The sequence below is a fragment of the Schistocerca piceifrons genome, chromosome 7 (genome assembly GCF_021461385.2).
Source record: "Schistocerca piceifrons isolate TAMUIC-IGC-003096 chromosome 7, iqSchPice1.1, whole genome shotgun sequence".
In the NCBI taxonomy this organism is placed as follows: domain Eukaryota; kingdom Metazoa; phylum Arthropoda; class Insecta; order Orthoptera; family Acrididae; genus Schistocerca; species Schistocerca piceifrons.
In genome coordinates, this window is record NC_060144.1 from 53748917 (window position 1) to 53767415 (window position 18499).

General features: G+C 44.2%; 1 protein-coding gene across 1 annotated transcript in view; it reads left to right on the forward strand.

Moving 5' to 3' along the window:
- Positions 1-18499, forward strand: part of LOC124804997 (FAM172 family protein homolog CG10038) — a 277839-nt gene that overhangs the window by 81724 nt on the left and 177616 nt on the right. The window contains exon 4 of the mRNA XM_047265394.1: positions 17296-17434. Coding sequence (XP_047121350.1) covers positions 17296-17434 — 139 coding nt within the window. The remainder of the gene's footprint in view (positions 1-17295; positions 17435-18499) is intronic.

Genomic DNA, 18499 nt, shown 5'->3' on the forward strand with positions numbered 1-18499 from the left:
CGAAAAAAACAGTGATCAGTGATGGATAATAGTGAAGTGAAGCAGTCCTACAAAATTTTCTCGTGTTTAGACTAGAGAAATAGTGCATTAGTGACTTCGCGGGCACATTTACGGAATATTGGACCTCATCAAAGGTATTTCACTACAACTAATATCCAAAAACACTACTAATACGATTAGGAACGCTTGACATTACTAACATTACTAACCGCAGTGCTGTGAAAGTGTTAAAAACAATATGAAAGGAAAGTTACCGTGTGACGAATCATCAAAGTAACGTATGGTAGGATTTTTCTCCGTAATTAGACGTTAAATATCCACCAAACTCACGATAACATGTTAGAACAGTGAAGGGTAGCTTCCAAAAGTGTCCTGAATAAAAAACTGATAATAACGGACTTAGACTAAAAACGAAGACTAACATATGGTAGCAAATCTCGCAGAAAAGACTAGCTTAATATGAAGGAAATCAATGTGAACAATACCCATACAGTGAAGGGAAACGATCATAATTCTGAATTATAGACATATTATAGGTAAAAGTCATAAACTGTCGATAGTGAAGAAAATCGATTACGAGTAACGTAAAGCGACACGCCGAGCGACGGAACGCAAAGTCCCGAGAGTAGGTCGCGGTGCGCCAGCTGACACGCACTACGCGTGAGTTTCGCAAGTAGGCCAAACTGCGCTGGCCACAGCAAATCTGTGTTGCTAAACACGACTCGTGTTTCCGCGTCCAACCGCGGGAGTCAGCAGCTTACGCGGGCTCACAGTCCCCATCTGGTCCCGCGAACCACGTGGCCGGCTGCCGTGCGGAGCTGACCGCGGCGCTCGGTGTCGATCGGACATCGCCGGCGAAGCCACCCAGCCCACATTCGGCCTCGCTCTGTGACGTATCGCTTTTGGGACTTACGTGTCACAATGTGGTGCCGCACACGCAATACACACTAAAAAAAAGGTCACTCTTTAAGAACTATAACACAGATTCGCAATCCTGGATCGAGCACGCCTACTAAGTGGTGCTAACACCACACCCAAGTCCACGAAAGGGACGCTTAGTAGAGCGCAGAGCAGCACCAGTAGCAAAGCGTCGCCTATAGGCATGGCGTCTGGTGCCCACGAATATGCCGTCATGTCACCGAGCCAGAAGATCGCTGCAATTGACGAGCTATTAAATGACATTGGGGCGGAATTAAAGGCCAAACACGTATCGAGTAGCGTACTGAATACGATAAGGAATAAAATATTCCCTTTGGCTTTCCAACTCACGTCAGCAGAAGCTAAGGTCGAGCTGCTGCAAGAGCAGAACAAAGATCTACTGCGCGAACTTCAGCACTCAGCTGACCCCGTTAAGGACCTTAGAATTGAGTCTCTCACAGAACAGGTCAACAAACTCGAGGAAGACAATACAAAACTCGCTGAAATAAACCAAGAGCTCAGGGACCAAATTAGGGATCTGACAGAAAAGGTTACTGAACAGGCACAGCAACAGGCCAAGACACTAACATACGCTGCGGCACTCTCCACCGCACCCAAAGAACATAAACGCATTGAGGTGGCAAAAGCCAAGCAAGCAACCACTCTCTTCATAAAGTCTACCAACAACCAAGACACGAAAACAATAAAACAAACGTTGACAAAAAACATCAACCCAAGACGAGACAACCTACACATTAAGTCAATAAGAAACACGAAGACAGCTGTGATTGTCGAAGCAGCAACACAGGAGGACTGTAGGAAAATAATAGAAAAGACGAAAGATATTGAGAATATCGCGTGTGAGGGGCCCAGAAAGCGGCAACCTTTGGTGATAGTCTATCGAGTGACAGACACTATCTCGGATAGAGAATTTCTTGAGTGTTTATACGACCAAAATCTCAGTGACGACTTCACAAAAGACGAATTCGACAAAGACGTGAAAATCAGATTCCGCACAGGGCCCAAAGGAAAGGGATATAACCACCAAGTGTTGGAAGTCACACCAAGAATTTATTGGTACCTCACCAAAAAAGGAAGGGTGTACATAGACTTCCAATCCCTATCTGTCAAAGACTATACGTCAGTGAGCCAGTGTTACAACTGTTGTGACCTTGGCCATACAACCAAAGCCTGCGCAGACACAGGTACGACCTGTTCAAGGTGTGGCAAAAAGGGCCACAAACGCGCGGACTGTCGAGCATCAGAGCCCATCGATTGCATCCCTTGCAGGAACAGAAACCGAATTTGCAATAAGAGCAGGGGTGGCGTCTGCCAGACCTACAAACAGCTGCTTGATAGACTAATTGACAGTACTGACTATGGCAACTGAACATCCCCCTGAGTCAAACAACATGCTCCATAAATCAACCCCTGAAAAAATAAGATCATACAAGTCACCATCCACCAGGCACAGAAACCATCTACGTGCAATACTCTGGCGTAAGAGGCAAAAACTATTACCTGACGACTACCCCAACAATGGTCACATTCCAGGCTTGATACACAATACAAACCTGGAGGACAGCCATCATGCAATCACTGAATACATAGACGACCTAACACTCACAGGACAAATGTCACCAGAAGCCGCCAAACTAATCAAAAGACAAATAATGTACTGGATGACATTCCAGATGACCCTTATGAACAGGATAGACGAACTCGAAGACGAACTACTGAGAATAGACATGATAACCCCAAATCCTGATACCGACAGACCAGAAAACCATACCACACATGACCAACCAAAGCAACTGCACAAAACAGCGTTGCTAACGACTCAAGATCACCCATCCACCCCAGCACAACGACGCACATACGACACTACAAAATGCGAAGGACGTATCAAACCAATAAAATTCATACAAGGCGAGACCTTGAACCCAACGGTGCTAAACACAACCGTAACGCAAGCAAGCACAACTGGAGTCCAAACGGAAAACATGAACAAATCAGACACCTCAGACTGTAATCAAATCAAACGCAAAATAACTCTCTCTGACTCACTGACAGAGGAAGAAGACGACGTCTATTATTGCCCTTACGCCAGAGATTGTAGTGTTCATAATAATATTCGAAACAGTAATACCGACCTTGAGCAGGCCACAGCGCCGGCAGACATCACGAATGCCACACAAAAAGCCGCAGCAACAACCGCAACAAAAGTCTGCGGAGGGTCCGGCAACAGAGGCGACAGTGCAAAAGCTGTTATGTCTGTCACAGGTAGCGCAGATGAGCAGTCAAGTGGGAACCAAATCACGTCAAATCAATGCAGAATGGAGGCACAAACAACCAACACATCTGATACACATCAAGACTGCACAAACGAAACACACACAAAAAACAAACGAATCATCGCAGCCTTTAGGAAACTAAAACCGCATAGGAAACCCAATCAGCCTAAGAGAGTCCCGAAAGTGAAAGCGTGTGACGACCAATCGCGGCAATCGCAGGCTACCTCAAAACCTAGTGATACGAAAGTGCATACCCCTGATGATACCAACACCTTCGCAGCCTCCCAACCAACAACCTCAATGCCGACGCCCAAGGAAACCCCCACAACAACCAACGAGGAAGTCAATCCAGCGCCCCCCGCAGAGGTGCACAACGACGCCACTACACCATCACGACACGTCACGGCTGCAGAGACGCCAACACACGCCATCGACACCGATAGTTTTAGTTACGACAAGCTAGATATAAATGTAAAATTAAGTAGGCTAGAAAAAAGAGACATCTTAGAGACGGCACAGCGGATGCTCATCCGCACCCTACACCCGTACGGCCAATCTGTTTGTTTCCGTACATCAGAGCAAACCGATAGACTGATTCTCAAAACGGAGAATATTCCAACAGATCCAGACAGCCTACTAGACCTGCTCATGCAGGTGTGCGCCCGCAGGGAGGAACCATTCGATATGGACAAGCTTTACAAGGATCACGTAAGGGCTCATGGGAGAACATACTTCGATTACAGTCAAACTGGCAGCAAGTGCTACGCCACAGTTAAACACCCAAATTGCTAATAGCACAGCTTAATGCTATGCGGAGTATACTTGTAAATTCGGAGCTCCCACGGGTCCTACGTGAACTAAAAAGTGACATTCTGTGCATACAGGAGCCCTACACTAGACAAGGGCATATCCCCAACTTTCCTCCAAGTGCGGTGACAGTTGCGGAGGGGACAGGCTGCATGGCATCTGTCATAATCCTAAACAAAGAAATACATCCAGTCAAAATTACAGAACTCTGTTCCGAGCACCTAGTTACAGTTGAAGTCACACACAAGGGGGATACTTGGATCATCGCGTCGCTGTACGCCCAATTCTGTCATTGCATCAAACCATACGCAGACCTCATCAGAGATGTTGCGCAATACGCTGGCAACAAAAAACTTCTCATCTGTGCAGACATAAATGCCAGATCAACCCTGTGGCATTCAGACAGAACTGACGACAGAGGTAGAATAATAAATGACATCATCCAAGAAAACAGACTACACGTACTCAACAAGGAAGGACATCACCCGACTCACATCGGACACAACGGTCATTCATCAAACATAGACATCACCCTCGTTAATAATGCCGCCATCAACCACGTACGAGACTGGACCGTACATGACCAGATCACTGCTAGCGACCACAACATCATCACACTAACCTTAAGTGGCACACCAAACGTCAACACAGAAACACTACCAAAAAGACTATTATTTGACAAAACAGACTGGGACAGGGTCAGACAAAAAATACATGAGCACATACCGCAAGACATCACCGGCAGTGTTGATTACAGAGCACACATGCTGACAGATATCATTATACACACACAGAACACCTGCATACCCACGCAAAGAATGACAAAACACCAAAATATTCCCTGGACTACACAATTAACACGACTCAAACAAGACACAAAACGTAAACGTAAGCTTTACCAACGAGCAATTTCAGATAGAGAAAGACAATTACGACTACACGACTACCGGCTTGCCAAGGATAAATATAAACTTGAGCTGAATAAGACCAGGAAAGACCATTGGAACAGCCATGTAGCAGCACAAACACAACTAAACATTTGGGGGGAACCATACAAAATCGTGACAGAGAAAATTAAGAGCCCACTGGTTCTGGGAACGCTGCGACAGGAGGATGGTGAGATGACTAAGGGCTGGAGACGCACAGCGGAGTTCCTGCTGAGCAAACTCCTGCCCGACGACATCGCAGACACAGACACACCACAACACGCAGCACTGAGACGCGAAGTAGACACAGTATACACCACACCAACCGTCACCTGTCCATTTGCGCAGGAAGAAGTGGCGACAGCGATCTCAGAACTCAAAAACAAAAAGGCGCCTGGACCGGATGGTATCCACTCTGAGGTACTGAAACAAATTGCACCGCAGATCACCCCGTTTCTCACAACGTTGTTAAACGATGCATTAAGGCTGGGCCGTGTGCCTGCAGTGTGGAAGACCTCGAAGGCGGTTATCATCAAAAAGGCTCCAGACAAAGACCCATCAGACCCCAAGTCATACAGACCAATTTGCCTTATCAATACACTCGGTAAAGTACAAGAAAAACTACTCTGCAAAAGACTACAAGCACACCGAACACTACGGGGACTGACACCACACCAATACGGCTTCAGGGAAGGGAAATCTATAGACGACGCAATTAACAGAGCACTCCAAATAGTACACGACACACCCTCCAAATACACACTTGCAATTATGATAGACATCTCAGGTGCCTTCGACAACCTCTGGTGGCCGGCCTTGTTCAAGAGGCTCAGACACCTGCAGGTACCGGAGTCTCTGTATAATAGTTTCATGGACTACTGCAGAGACAGAACGGTCGTTTGGCAAATGGACAACCAGAAAGTGATTAAACGAATTACAAAAGGCTGTCCACAAGGGTCGATCTGCGGCCCCATCTTCTGGGACATAGTTATAGAACCGCTCCTACAGTTACTAGAGGAGCACATCTTGACAGATGGAGCTGTCGCTTATGCTGATGATCTACTCGTCGTAGTTTCAGCAAATAACCGTGCCCAGCTAGAAGAAAGAGCCAATGGAACACTTAGGACAATAACCCAATGGTGCACAGATAATAAATTAAAGATAGCAGGAAACAAAACAACTTATACATTGCTAAAGGGTATCCTGCGCAGGAACCCAATAGTCAAAATTGGGGACACAAACATAAAAAGACTAGCAGTCACACGCTATCTAGGAGTATACATTGATGAACGATTGAACTTCCACGAACACATGCGAATATGCACAAACAAAGCAGAAAAGATACTACACAAACTGGCTAGGCTAAATTCGGAGCAATTCAGACTACCCCTGTCAGTGACACGAACATACCATTGCGCTCTCTTCGAGTCAGTACTATGCTTTGCTGCCAGTACGTGGGCCCACAGGTTAAATCTCTCAACCAACAGAACCATTGTACGTCGAGGCCAAAGAAGTGTTCTACTTCGACTAACAGGGGCATTCAATACAACATCAAATGACGCACTATGTGTCGTCATGGGAATTTTCCCCATAGATATCACCATCAGGTACCGCGCAGCAATGTACTGGCTTAGGATGGGGAGAATAGACCAGGTTCGGCAGATCACTGGTGTACCGATTGAGACAACACGCCAACTCAGAGCATGGCGAGTGGATACCTGGCAGAGCGAGTGGGCCAACAGCGATAAGGGCCGCCGTGTCTACAACTTCTTCCCTGACATCCGGGAAAGACTAAAACTAAAACATATTGATCCCAGCCGCGGTATGGTACATTTCATCACAGGACATGGCCCTTATCCCACGCACCTGTACCGCGTGAGTCTGCAGCAGACTAATAGATGCACATGCGGGGAAGAAGGTTCCCCTGAACATACTGTCTTCTTCTGCGGACAACGCACGAACACAAGACACACAGTACACATAAATCGCCTGAACACACAGAACGAACTACATGCCATAATACGCGACCCGGAAAGGTGGACTGAACTCAACAAACTAACGGACGAAATCTCGAAGATCCAACAAATAGAATACTTGCGCAACAGACCCTACCGAAGGCAAGTCGGTCCAAACAGACGTCACGATGCCCAGGGGGATACAGATATGATTAGCACCACGAGTGATGAAGAAGAAACAGATACAGACCAGGGCACCAACACAGATATTGAAGCGTCCAGCGCGGATGATCCATAGTGTCAACCAAGTCAAATTCAAAGAACAGAGTGGAACAACCGACAAGAGGTGCACAAGTCACACACAATCCTAAAAACAGATTGCACCGTATATATAAATAGTTTACAGCATCTCCATGTCCAATAAGAGCTTAAAGCTAGGTACCTCTTCAAGGGACCTACACCTTCCGTTAAGAGGCAGCGCACAGTCTGTATGGAAGGATCTTAATTGTGGTCCCTCTCTTTTGAGCCCAACCCGACGGATACCTATGGTAGATCGGGGAAAACCACCGCTCAGGCTGTGTTGCTGGCGGGGCCGGAAGGTGCTAACTGCCACACCACGTATCATTGTAAGTCTCATTGGCTCAGTGTGAACTGTTTGTACAACCAACCTACACAGCCTATACCTCAACCTCCACTATACTAAGAACCTCTCATCTGAAGCTTAAAGTTGGGCACCTCTTCAAGGGACCTACGCCCCCCTGGTAAGAGGCGGCGCACGTCCTGGATGGAAGGATCTTAATTGTGGTTCCTCTCTTTTGAGCCCAACCCGACGGATACCTATGGTAGATCGGGGAAAACCACCGTTCAGGTCGTGTTGTCGACGGGGCCGGGAGGTGCTTGCGCCTGATGTACTCTACTAGGAGCCTTGCAGGCTCAACACAAACCGTTAGCGTCATTACCTTATTACTTTTACCACGAGTACCCTTTCATTAGCAACTTTGAGCCAAGCACAAAATCAGTTACCTCTCTATTGTATATCGTAAATAGTTTAGCAGGCTGGACATGGAGGTCTTAGTCTTAGTTTCTAGCTTTAACGTACCCTAATCTCTTCTAGTTAAGGTAGTTTTTAGGATGGTAGATGTTAAAGGCATGGTGAGCAACGGCCAGCGTCTTGATGGTCATTCCAAGACCCGGGCCGCAGCCCACAACCAGGTGACGGGCCATATTATACATATAACTTCTCTATTCAGTTCTCTTCCTTCCTTCTTTCTAAATATTTAATTTCGTTTTGTTTATTAATATCTTACTTGATTTTGTATTAGTTATAAGTTTTTCTAATGCTGCACAAAAAAAAGATAACAAATGGATCTAAACAGAGCCCGCCTCCACGTGGCGGGACACGGGCAACGGTGTGAGTGGGGACGGGAGCCGGTGTGGTGTTACTTTAAGTCACTGCGGACCCCGGACCCAGTCACAGCGGCTAAGTGGCAATATACGACCCACCATAAGAAATTAGACGGTGGGTCATAAAATATAAGCAGCTAGTGAAAAAAAAAAAAAAAAAAAAAAAAAAAGTCCTGGAGGACATGGTTTTGAATGCCATCAGGCCCAGGGGCTTTTTTCTAGCGTTGGTATGCTTGATAGCCCGTGTGATTTCGTTTGCGCTAGTGCGTCTAATTCCATCGCGTGTGGGCTGGGCTACAAGTCATGTAATCTCCTGGTCCATTTCAAGTGTGAATACTGGATCTGAGGGAGCCATATTCGGCATGAAAGATGCTGCAAGTGCTGTGGCTATAAGCTCTGCCTTCTCCATTGTGGAGTAAGCTGGGCCGTCTGGTCCCTGTAGCATGGAATGTAATGTTTCTCCCTGGTGAAGTGTCTGGCTAGTTTCCACACACAAGGACATGTAGTATCTAGCCCAGCGAGTTTCTGTCCCCATTCTTCATTCTTAAATGTTTGTATTTTATCCCGTATTATGCCCTGGAGTCTGTTGACATGCAGTTCATAGAACGGGCGCCTGGTACGCTGCCAGTGTCTCCTGAGGTGGTTCCTCATTGAGACAAGGCCCAGGTTCTCCTGGGGCAGGGCCATCGAATGTCGTTTTGGTGTTGTATGTGGAATGGCGTCGGTCATTGCGTCTTGGATGGCAGTAGTAAGAGCCTCCATAGCCTCATGGATTTGCTGTATGTTGTTAATTTCGTGGGTATACAACTATCAAGCGTTTCCTTGAACAGTGTCCAATTCTTGCACTTGTAGTTCAGTATCCTGTGTGGTTCTGTGTCCTGTAGAGTTTCTTCTGTGTGCAGTCTTACAAGGAAGTGGTCTGAGTCCAGATTGTTTTCAACCGTAAGGTTGACTGTGCATGTGATGCCCCTGATGAGGGCTATGTCTAACATGTCAGAGCTGTGTAGGCACGAACGTGGGGACGTCCGGCCCAAGTATAATGTAGTCTCGGCCTAGTGTGTGTTCATATAGTTTCTTGCCATTGGAGGTACGTATTCATGAGTTCCAATCAGGGTGTTTTGCATTTAGGTCTCCAGTGGTGATTACCCTCGGTGCTATGTTGAGGACTGTGCTGATATCGCGTGTTACTATGTTTTTAGGAGGATTGTACATAGATACCAGTGTGGTGTTGGCTCTGTTGGACTTGGCCCTGATGGTGGCCATGGCTTCTAGTCTCTCAAGTGCAGGGGACTCAATGTTCGTGTGTTCTATGCCTCTGTGTATGATGATTGGTGTGCCGCCTCCCCTCCTGCTGTCCGCTCAGTCAGTATGATAAACATAATAGCAAAGGATATTTAGCTGCTTGCGAGGTGTAAGCAGTGTTTTGTTCACTAGAGCGATTCAGATACCCTTTCTCTCCATGAACGCGACCATTTTGGCTCTTTTGTTTGTGACAGACATGGTGCAGAAATCTGATCAGCGCAAATTACTCTGTTTGGTGATTTGGTTGTGAATATATCGATGAACGTATGAGTTTTCGCTGTGTGGTGAGTGGGTCCAAGTGGAATAAGTGTGATGTTTGAGCAGGAAAGGATTCTTGTTCAGAAAATTCACGTTGATATCTCAGGCTAGAATAATGTGTTCATATAAAGATTCAAGATTTGACAGTGCAGACTGACAGTTGGAGAGCCGTCTCAAGTTTAGGTGAATTGTATGTTATGCAGATGAGACACTTTCTATTTAAAGGTTTAATTTCAAATAACATGTATTCAGGCTGTTTGTCTTCGTTATTAGACATGAACATGGGCTTTGGGTGCAGATTTGCCCAGATATATCCTGCCACACGGCCGCCTCATCTGTTGCATTTGTCATGTCTCATAAGAATGTAGCCATCTAGACTGACACAACTGAAGGGGATGCTAGGCTTCAGCCATGCCTCCGACAGGAGTATGACTTGAAATCTGAGGTCCAGAAATATGCAGTGGAACTCAGTAAGGTGGGCTTCTGAGGACTGCACATTTGTGTGGGTGATGTGTAGCATAGAGGTGTCGTGAGTCATTTCTGCTGTTGGCATAGAAGTGGAAGGGGCAGCTGCCCCAGAGAAAGATGTGGGCCAGTGCCTTGTGGAATGCCAGGAGGAGGGGTGCACGGAGCTGGACGCAGGTGGTTATGGTGATGGAAACGGAGTAGGAGGTTCAAGGTCAGGCAGACTTGCCTGTCACAAAGCATGACACATAAAGGTGAAAGGTTCGCCTCAGGACAGCACAGCATGACCGCAAAACAAGCAGAGTGTAAGAGTATGACAAGTGATTATGCTAAAGCAGTATGATTATGCTGAATCATTAATGTAAGAGGAAGGTGGTGGTCCAATAAATTATACTTAAACAGGAAAGGAGTAATAATCTTACAGGGAAACAGAAAAAGCAGCAGAGAAACAGTACTCCTAAGAAGAGTTAATGGCATATATATATAAGCAGGCAGGAATAAGATGTGCCCAGCAGGAGCAGGGCATTGTGTCTGGATGTAAGTGAATTTGAGTCTGGAAATACAAGGCGTACCCCTGGCCAGGTTTGGATGGTGGCATGAAGGCAGTATAGAGGTTGTTGATCTCCTGGAAGGGACAGTGTCTGAGATGACCTGAACCTTGCCAGTGATAGAAAACCCAAACAGTGAGAAGGCATCCAGATCAAAAATGTTGCCAGCTGAGTGACCATAAGTGACAGAGTTGTGAGCCATACTACCTTTTTGTATGCAGCGTTGATTGTGAACTGACCTTGGAGGGGAATCAAACTGTCACCATACATGACTGACATAGGGTAGGGAGGCGCCAAGTTGGCAACAAAGATAAGCATTTGTTTGGAGTTTAATCAAAGAAACGGTAGCTCCTGTGTCCATTTGGAAATGGAATCCTGGTTTGTGCTGTTGTGAGGGTGGTAAACAACTTGGTGGTAGAAGGATCGTGCTGAGAAATAACTGCCTGAAGTGCGTACACCATCTCTTGATGAATGTGGAGAGTGGCATCAGATTGATGACAGATAGTTCAGAGATGTCCGTCTTTCCCACAATAGGTGCAGTGCAGCCAGTGATCAGGACAGCCCACACGATTGCACCATCACGCAACAGGAAACCTTGCTGCTTACATGACTGGATGTTCATAGGCCATTGACATGTCCGAAATTGATTAATCACAGCATCCACAGACAGCTGCTGGCCCGGACCACCGCTACTTGTATTTGAACCATGAGGAGTTCATTTGCTGCCTATATGGTCTCAAAAGAGTGCACAATTTTCAAAATAGCACCCCAGTAAGGATTGTCTAATTTTAGTGCTGTGCAAAGTCGACTCAATCCTTGCAAATCCGTCACCCATGAGCGGTGCAGCTGACCATCTCGCTTGTGATACTGATGGAACTCAAGGCACGGTGTGACCACATGGAATTGTTATGAATAATAATTTACAGCAACCAAAAATGTGAATGTGACAAGATTCGATAGTGGAGCCAAATTGTTTACTAAGAACAACAGCTCACGGGAAGCCCAAGAAAGTAAGAGCATCTATTGGAGAGCATCATCAGAAACCCGAAAAACCTGTGACGTGCTGTTACAGCCACTGTAAATGTGTGTCCCAGTCCTTTTTGGCATTGTTAAATGGCAGAAGTGAGGGTTGATGGCTATCCTCATGGCAAGTGATCACAGATTGGATGGCTTGGGAACCCTAAACCTATAAGCGGTCCAACAGAAGCTGAGTTTCCTGATGCAGCAATTCAGTTTGTTGTTGAAACTTGTGTGTAGTTGCTGCTCCAGGAGCAGCTGTTGTTGTTCCACAAATTGTATGAGCTTTGTACCCAAATGGCATTGCTAACGTTTTACCTTGTCACCAATTATAGTGACCGGAATTGAACAAGAGGAGGAACAACTCAAGAACCTGCGGAGATACTCCAACTGGTTGATGGCATCAACTGTGAGCTGCCTGAGAGTGGACAGTGAGAGAAAGACAAACAATGGAGATGGCACAGCAGAATAACAAGTTCATTGAGTAAACCAAGATCGAAAACCCACAAATCCAGAACTAAACAATGATGTGTAGTGAGATCAATACAGTAGTGCAGTGAGATCACAACTGATTGATTTATTGACTGACTGACTGACTGACTGACTGACTGACTGACAGACTGACTGAGTGGCTGTGCTGCTGGTTTAAAGGGAAGCCATGAGTACTGTCAAGCTGGCTGTACGAGCATATCTCCATAGCCAGTACTGCAGTGGCAACAGCAGCGCCAACAGTCTATAGCAGTTCCATGTAGCTTCTATCATCAAGGTCCATGCCTTCTGGCCAGCTTTCAAACTCACCGGTCCCCAACGGATATGTATGGGTGGATGTAAGTGCTCATTACATTGCTTGGGTAGGCGAACTTGCAGCACAGGAGGAATCCCTGCACTGGAGCCTGTCACCTGGAGGGAAGAACCCAGAGCATCTGGCAGCACACAGGGGCATGGTGGTGCAGGTGACAACAACTGAAAGAGTGGTGGCCACAGTGAGGCCTCCACCTCCATGCTCATGTCCAAAGGAATTGCCATTTGTGCTGTGGAGCCTCAGGGTAGGTAGGAGTAAGAAATGTGCAGCAGGCTCCGTCCTTGAATAGAAAGGACAGGAAAAGTGCAAATTTCAGGAAGAAGAGATAACTTCCGCTAGGTAGCAGTCGTGGCAGAGGTGTGGGCCCTCGGTTACAGGAGAACTTTGGGAAAGAGTATCAGGTCATCATCATTCTCAAGCCAAATGCTTTACTGAATCAAGTGATAGAGAGTTTAGGATCTTTGTGAAAGGACTTCCTGGATGATAATCAGGTAATGACATTGCTTGTGTTAGGGAACAACTTAGATAGGGACAAGGCCTACAGTATAGGTGATATACAATATAGGTAGTGATCTGTGCAAGATAGCTTCCCTGACTGCTAGCACCAGTGTGCTCTAGTTGCTCTGTTCTGTGTCTCGGCAATGCTGTTTGGTGTCTTAATGTAGAGCTGAAAATGGGACCAACGACTGCCGACTGAACACATATTGCAGTGGTGCTGGTGGGGACACTTGGGAGATGAGGTTTTGCTATGGCTGATCTGCACCTCCATGAGATTGGAAAGGGGATGATGATGGTGCCAATTAGTGAGAGTATAACGTGTGGATGTGGGATCCCACATGGTCAAATACGTGTTGTCATTGTTAGGTGAACTGGATATTTTTAAGATAAATCATGACATTGATCCCTTAAAAGTGTCTCATCCTGTTTACATGAACTCAGAAGACAGCATTGGAGTACACACTCACCAGTTATCAGAGAGAAAAAGAAATCGTAAGGACAAACACGACAGAAATTTTCTCAGAATTTTCTGTTCTTCATCAAAATATGCAGTACAAAGAGATGTACAGTTGGGTCGTGCTTGCTGCAGAAAAATGTCATTAATTATTTTGTTTAGTGCAGAAAACAGAAGCAAAGTAGTATGGAATGTTCTAAAAACATGAAACATGAAACAGGAAAAGGCTAACCACAAGTATAATGAGATACAAATCAAAAATTGGAGCAGAGTAATAGAAAATACCCAGGAATTGGGAAGTTTTATGATTATCTGTTGTTCTGGTATTACAGAAAAACATTAAAATCTTCTTAAAACATACGTAGCTCCCACAATGAATTCCACAACAAGCACAATGATGTTTTTTTCCTGCAGTAGACTTGAAGTCAGGAAGAGACTACAGAAATTGAAAAATAACAAATCAGTGGACATAGATGAGCTTCCAGTTGCCATTCTCAAGATTTTCATAGGTAGCTTATAACCCCCATTAACAAAGTTAATGAATGAGCCCTCAGTTCATGTATTTTTCTAGAGTACCTAAAGCACATCTGACTTGCACCATCACTAAAAGAAAGGTCATTAGGAGAGTAAAGAAAGCTACAGGTCATTTCCTGTTCCCTCGGTATTCTAAAAAATAATTGAATTGAGCGTGAAAGAAAAACTGATAAGTTATCTGAATTAATACAACATTATTTACACAGCACAGTTTGGTTTCCAAAGTAGAACAAGTACCTTGATATGTAGAGAGATGTGAGGAAACAGTGCAGAACTATTTTCTATATTGTAAATTTTTGCGCAAATTGTGTATGAATGAAAGAACGTAGAACAGAACATAGGGACCATCCAGACGAGGCAAGTAATTGTTAAGACACAGATCTCATATTCAGGATGATGGAATTTACTGTATCTGGCCATTCTAATTTAGATTTTCCATGGTTTTAAATCATTTCAGGCAAATGCTGGTATGGTTTCTTCTGCAATGGCCAATGTGTCATATTCTTTTAAAAACATCCATATATATTATATGTGTCTATATATTTGAGCTATTTATTTTCATTGTATTGTGATAACAAATCCTATATCATTATCAGATGAACCATCAATGAATGAATGAATGAATTGCCTGAGCTCCGTTATAAATAATGCTTATTTAGGGAAGCTTAATCTAGTGACGGTTGCATGAAATGTGTTGAAGCAGAAGTAGTTGTAAATCACTGTCATTTCATAGGTTAATAACAGCTAGTGGGCTGCGGTACATTCTGTAATTGCAGTTTTTTAAATGCCAGTAGCCTACTAGCAGGATCTCACATGTATGGAACAAACAGGCAGTATGTCATGTTGAAACTGGATCAGTTGCTGGCTGTAGTAAAAATCAAAATGCATAACACATTATTCTTCTGATGCTGAAAACAAATTGGCCATGGATTGAATTATCTGAAGTTGAAGATATTTATGAACAGGAACAACCCAGTATGATCAAGTGTGAACTGTTGTAGGTTGAAATTAACATCTGATATAGTGACGTAAGAAAATGATATTTGTTAAACTTTTCCTGCTGTTGGGGGTGCCTAGTACCGAATCTGTAATCATCTGCAGACTATGAGTCACTGTTGGTTTGAGTTCAGTCCCTACCAGTGTACAGTTCTAGGGCCCCTGCAAGCATGCAGAAGTGCCGGAGCACGATGTGGCATGGATTTGACTAATGTCTGGAGTGTTGCTGGTGGAAATTGACACCATGAATCCTGCAGGGCTGTCCATAAATCCACAAGACTACGAGGGCGTGGATATCTCCTCTGAACAGCACATTGCAAGGCATCCCAGATATGCTCAGTAATGTTCATGTCTGGGGAGTTTGGTGACCAGCGGAAGTGTTTAAACTTGGAAGAGTGTTCCTGGAGCCACTCTGTAGCAATTCTGGACGTGTGGGGTGTCACATTGTCCTGCTGGAACTGCCCAAATCCATTGGAATGCGCAATGGACATGACTGGCTGCAGGTGATCAGACAGAATGCTTAAGTATGTGTCAACTGTCAGAGTTGTATCTAGACATATCAGGGGCCACCATGTCACTCCAACTGCACTCACCCCACACCATTAGAGTCTCCACCAGCTTGAACAGTCCCTTGATTACATGCCAGGTCCATGGATTCATGAGGTCGTCTCTGTAGCCATGCACATCCATCCGCTCAATACAATTTGAAACGGGACTCATCCAACCAGGCAGCATGTTTCCAGTTATCAATGGTTCAATGTTGCTGTTGATGGGCACAAGCGAGGTGTAAAGCTTTGTGTCGTGCAGTCATCAAGGGTACATGAGTGGGCATTTGGTTCCGAAAGCCCATATCGCTGATGTTATGTTGAATGGTTCACATACTGACTCTTGTTGATGGCCCAGCATTGAAATCTGCAGCAGTTTGTAGAAGGGATGCAATTCTGTCACATTGAATGATTCTCTTCAATCATTGTTGGTCCTGTTCTTGCAGCATCTTTTTTCGGCTGCAGTGATGTCAGAGATTTGATGTTTTACCAGATTCCTGATATTCACAGTACACTCATGAAACGGTCATATGGGAAAATGCCCACTTCATCGCTACCTAGGAGATGCTACGTCCCATCGCTTGTGCACCGACCATAGCACGACATTCAAATTCACTTAAATCTTGATAACGTGCCACTGTAGCAGCAGTAACCAATCTAAAAACTGCACCAGACACTTGTCTTATATAGGCATTGCCGACTGCAGTACCGTATTCTGCTAGTTTACATATCTGTGTATGTGAATATGTTTGCATTGCCAACTGCAGTACCATATTCTGCCAGTTTACAGATCTGCGTATGTGAATGTGCTTGCCTGTTACCAGTTTCTTTGGCGCTTCATTGTAGATGCATGGTATAAAGTGTCAGGGACATGTTGGTGTTGTAACATCAAATGTGGCAGAGATGGAATCCATTCACGCCGCACCCCGTCCTCGTCTCTCTTCTCCCAGTTGGAGTTTCTGCATGTGTTAGTGCTTTGTGTATGTGGTAGCTTTCTTGAAAATTGGGGATATGTCTGTTTTTACTGATTTTTATGGTGCTCATATCTTTCTCTGTTGTGCTTGGCATATGATATCCCTCTTTAAGATGGTCTCCAACTGTTGAGTAAATTGTCCTGTGTATCCATCTTGTTACTAGAAGTATTTGCATCTTACAGTTCTAGCTGTTTATGTGCACAAAGTTCTTACTTTGAATTGGAACTACAGTAAAACAGTGCCAAACACAATAAGTTCTTCCACATAACTATATTAATTTTGTGTATCAGATTTTGCAAACGTCAGTGTAACCATCATCATGAATATCTGATGTTTTTCTCAAAAAATTTCTGTGTTTGCATAGAAAATTGCCTTGGATGATTGTGTGACAAGTTCAAACTATGTGCTGAGTCAGGACTCAAATCCTGTGTGTTCTCATCAACTGACTCAAAGCCTCAACCTGCCACAGACTTGTTGCTATTCATTTCCTATGTTTGTTTCTTTAACATTAGATGCCACTGTTCTTACTTGTACTGATAAGTTACAGTTAAAAAAAAGATTGACTGTACTAACCAATGCAACGTTTGTTTTCTTCCAGCTTGATAATAAATGACAGTCTTAAAACTGGTACACAGATTCCTTATATCAAGAAAGCCATAGAATGTGGATATGGAGTGATAATTTTCAATACTAATGACAACACAAGAGAGATTGATGGCAAAGAAGTTAAAATAAAGGTGTGTATGCTTCATTTATTTTTAAGCTTGTGATTGTGCTGCATATTTCTCAAAATGCAGTGTCTGCATTATCCCTCATGGGCCGCTTTGAGATTTCATTTTTGTTCCTGAAAAAAGTTGGAAATCTAAAAAGTAAGTACATTTTGCAAAATAAAGTGTTTCATTTATATGACAATTTTAAAAAAAAGAGAAAAGAAAGGAAGATATAAATTTGTTTACTGATTAAAATTGCGTGGCAGACTTGAACTTCATCCCGTAGCCTTGCCTTTGAAGGTGTGCCTGAATAGCTCAGTCAGAAATACTTCTTATTGATCTGCCCACACCGTACTGTTACATCATAGAGATTTGGAAAGTAGAAGAGGAGGATTGGGAGACTGCATCTGTGAGACAGTGCATAAGATATACCTGAATTGTTCAGCTGGTAGCTCTTATTCCATGGAACTTCCCTCCTTCCTTCCAGCAGGCAAACATTGCCTCTGGTATGGGGCTGAAAGTATGCTGTTGGCTGACCTTATCATTTAAAACTGTAATAAAAGCAATTAACCTGCATAGATGACACTTGAAATTTGTTTCCACAATAAACTTGACATAAACACCTGAAATACTTATGGAATCATAAACTGGCAAATAGATAAGTTCATCAGACACTAAGACAACAACTCACAAGATGAAAACCAGTGAGTTACAATCCAGTAGATACAACCAAAGTCTGAATGGCAAACCAGACACAGTGCAAAGGTTTATTACTTTTTGTTATTAAAAGCACATTGAGATCACAGTGGAATTTCTGGTTGATTGATTCACTGGTTTGCTCTTTATTGGCATTCACTCTGTTGAGCATAAAATTATCTTCTGAGTGAACATTTACATAAAATACAGAATAAGAATGACAAATTTTAATTAAGATCCCAATCAAGTAAGTAACAGCAATGAGTACTTAATTGCAATTTTTGTGGTAAAACAAATAATCATAGCTGTGGAAACACATGATGAGATCATAATCACTACACTAATAATAGTGTTATGAAAAGTGTTCTTCACTATAAAGATGACATATTGAGCTGC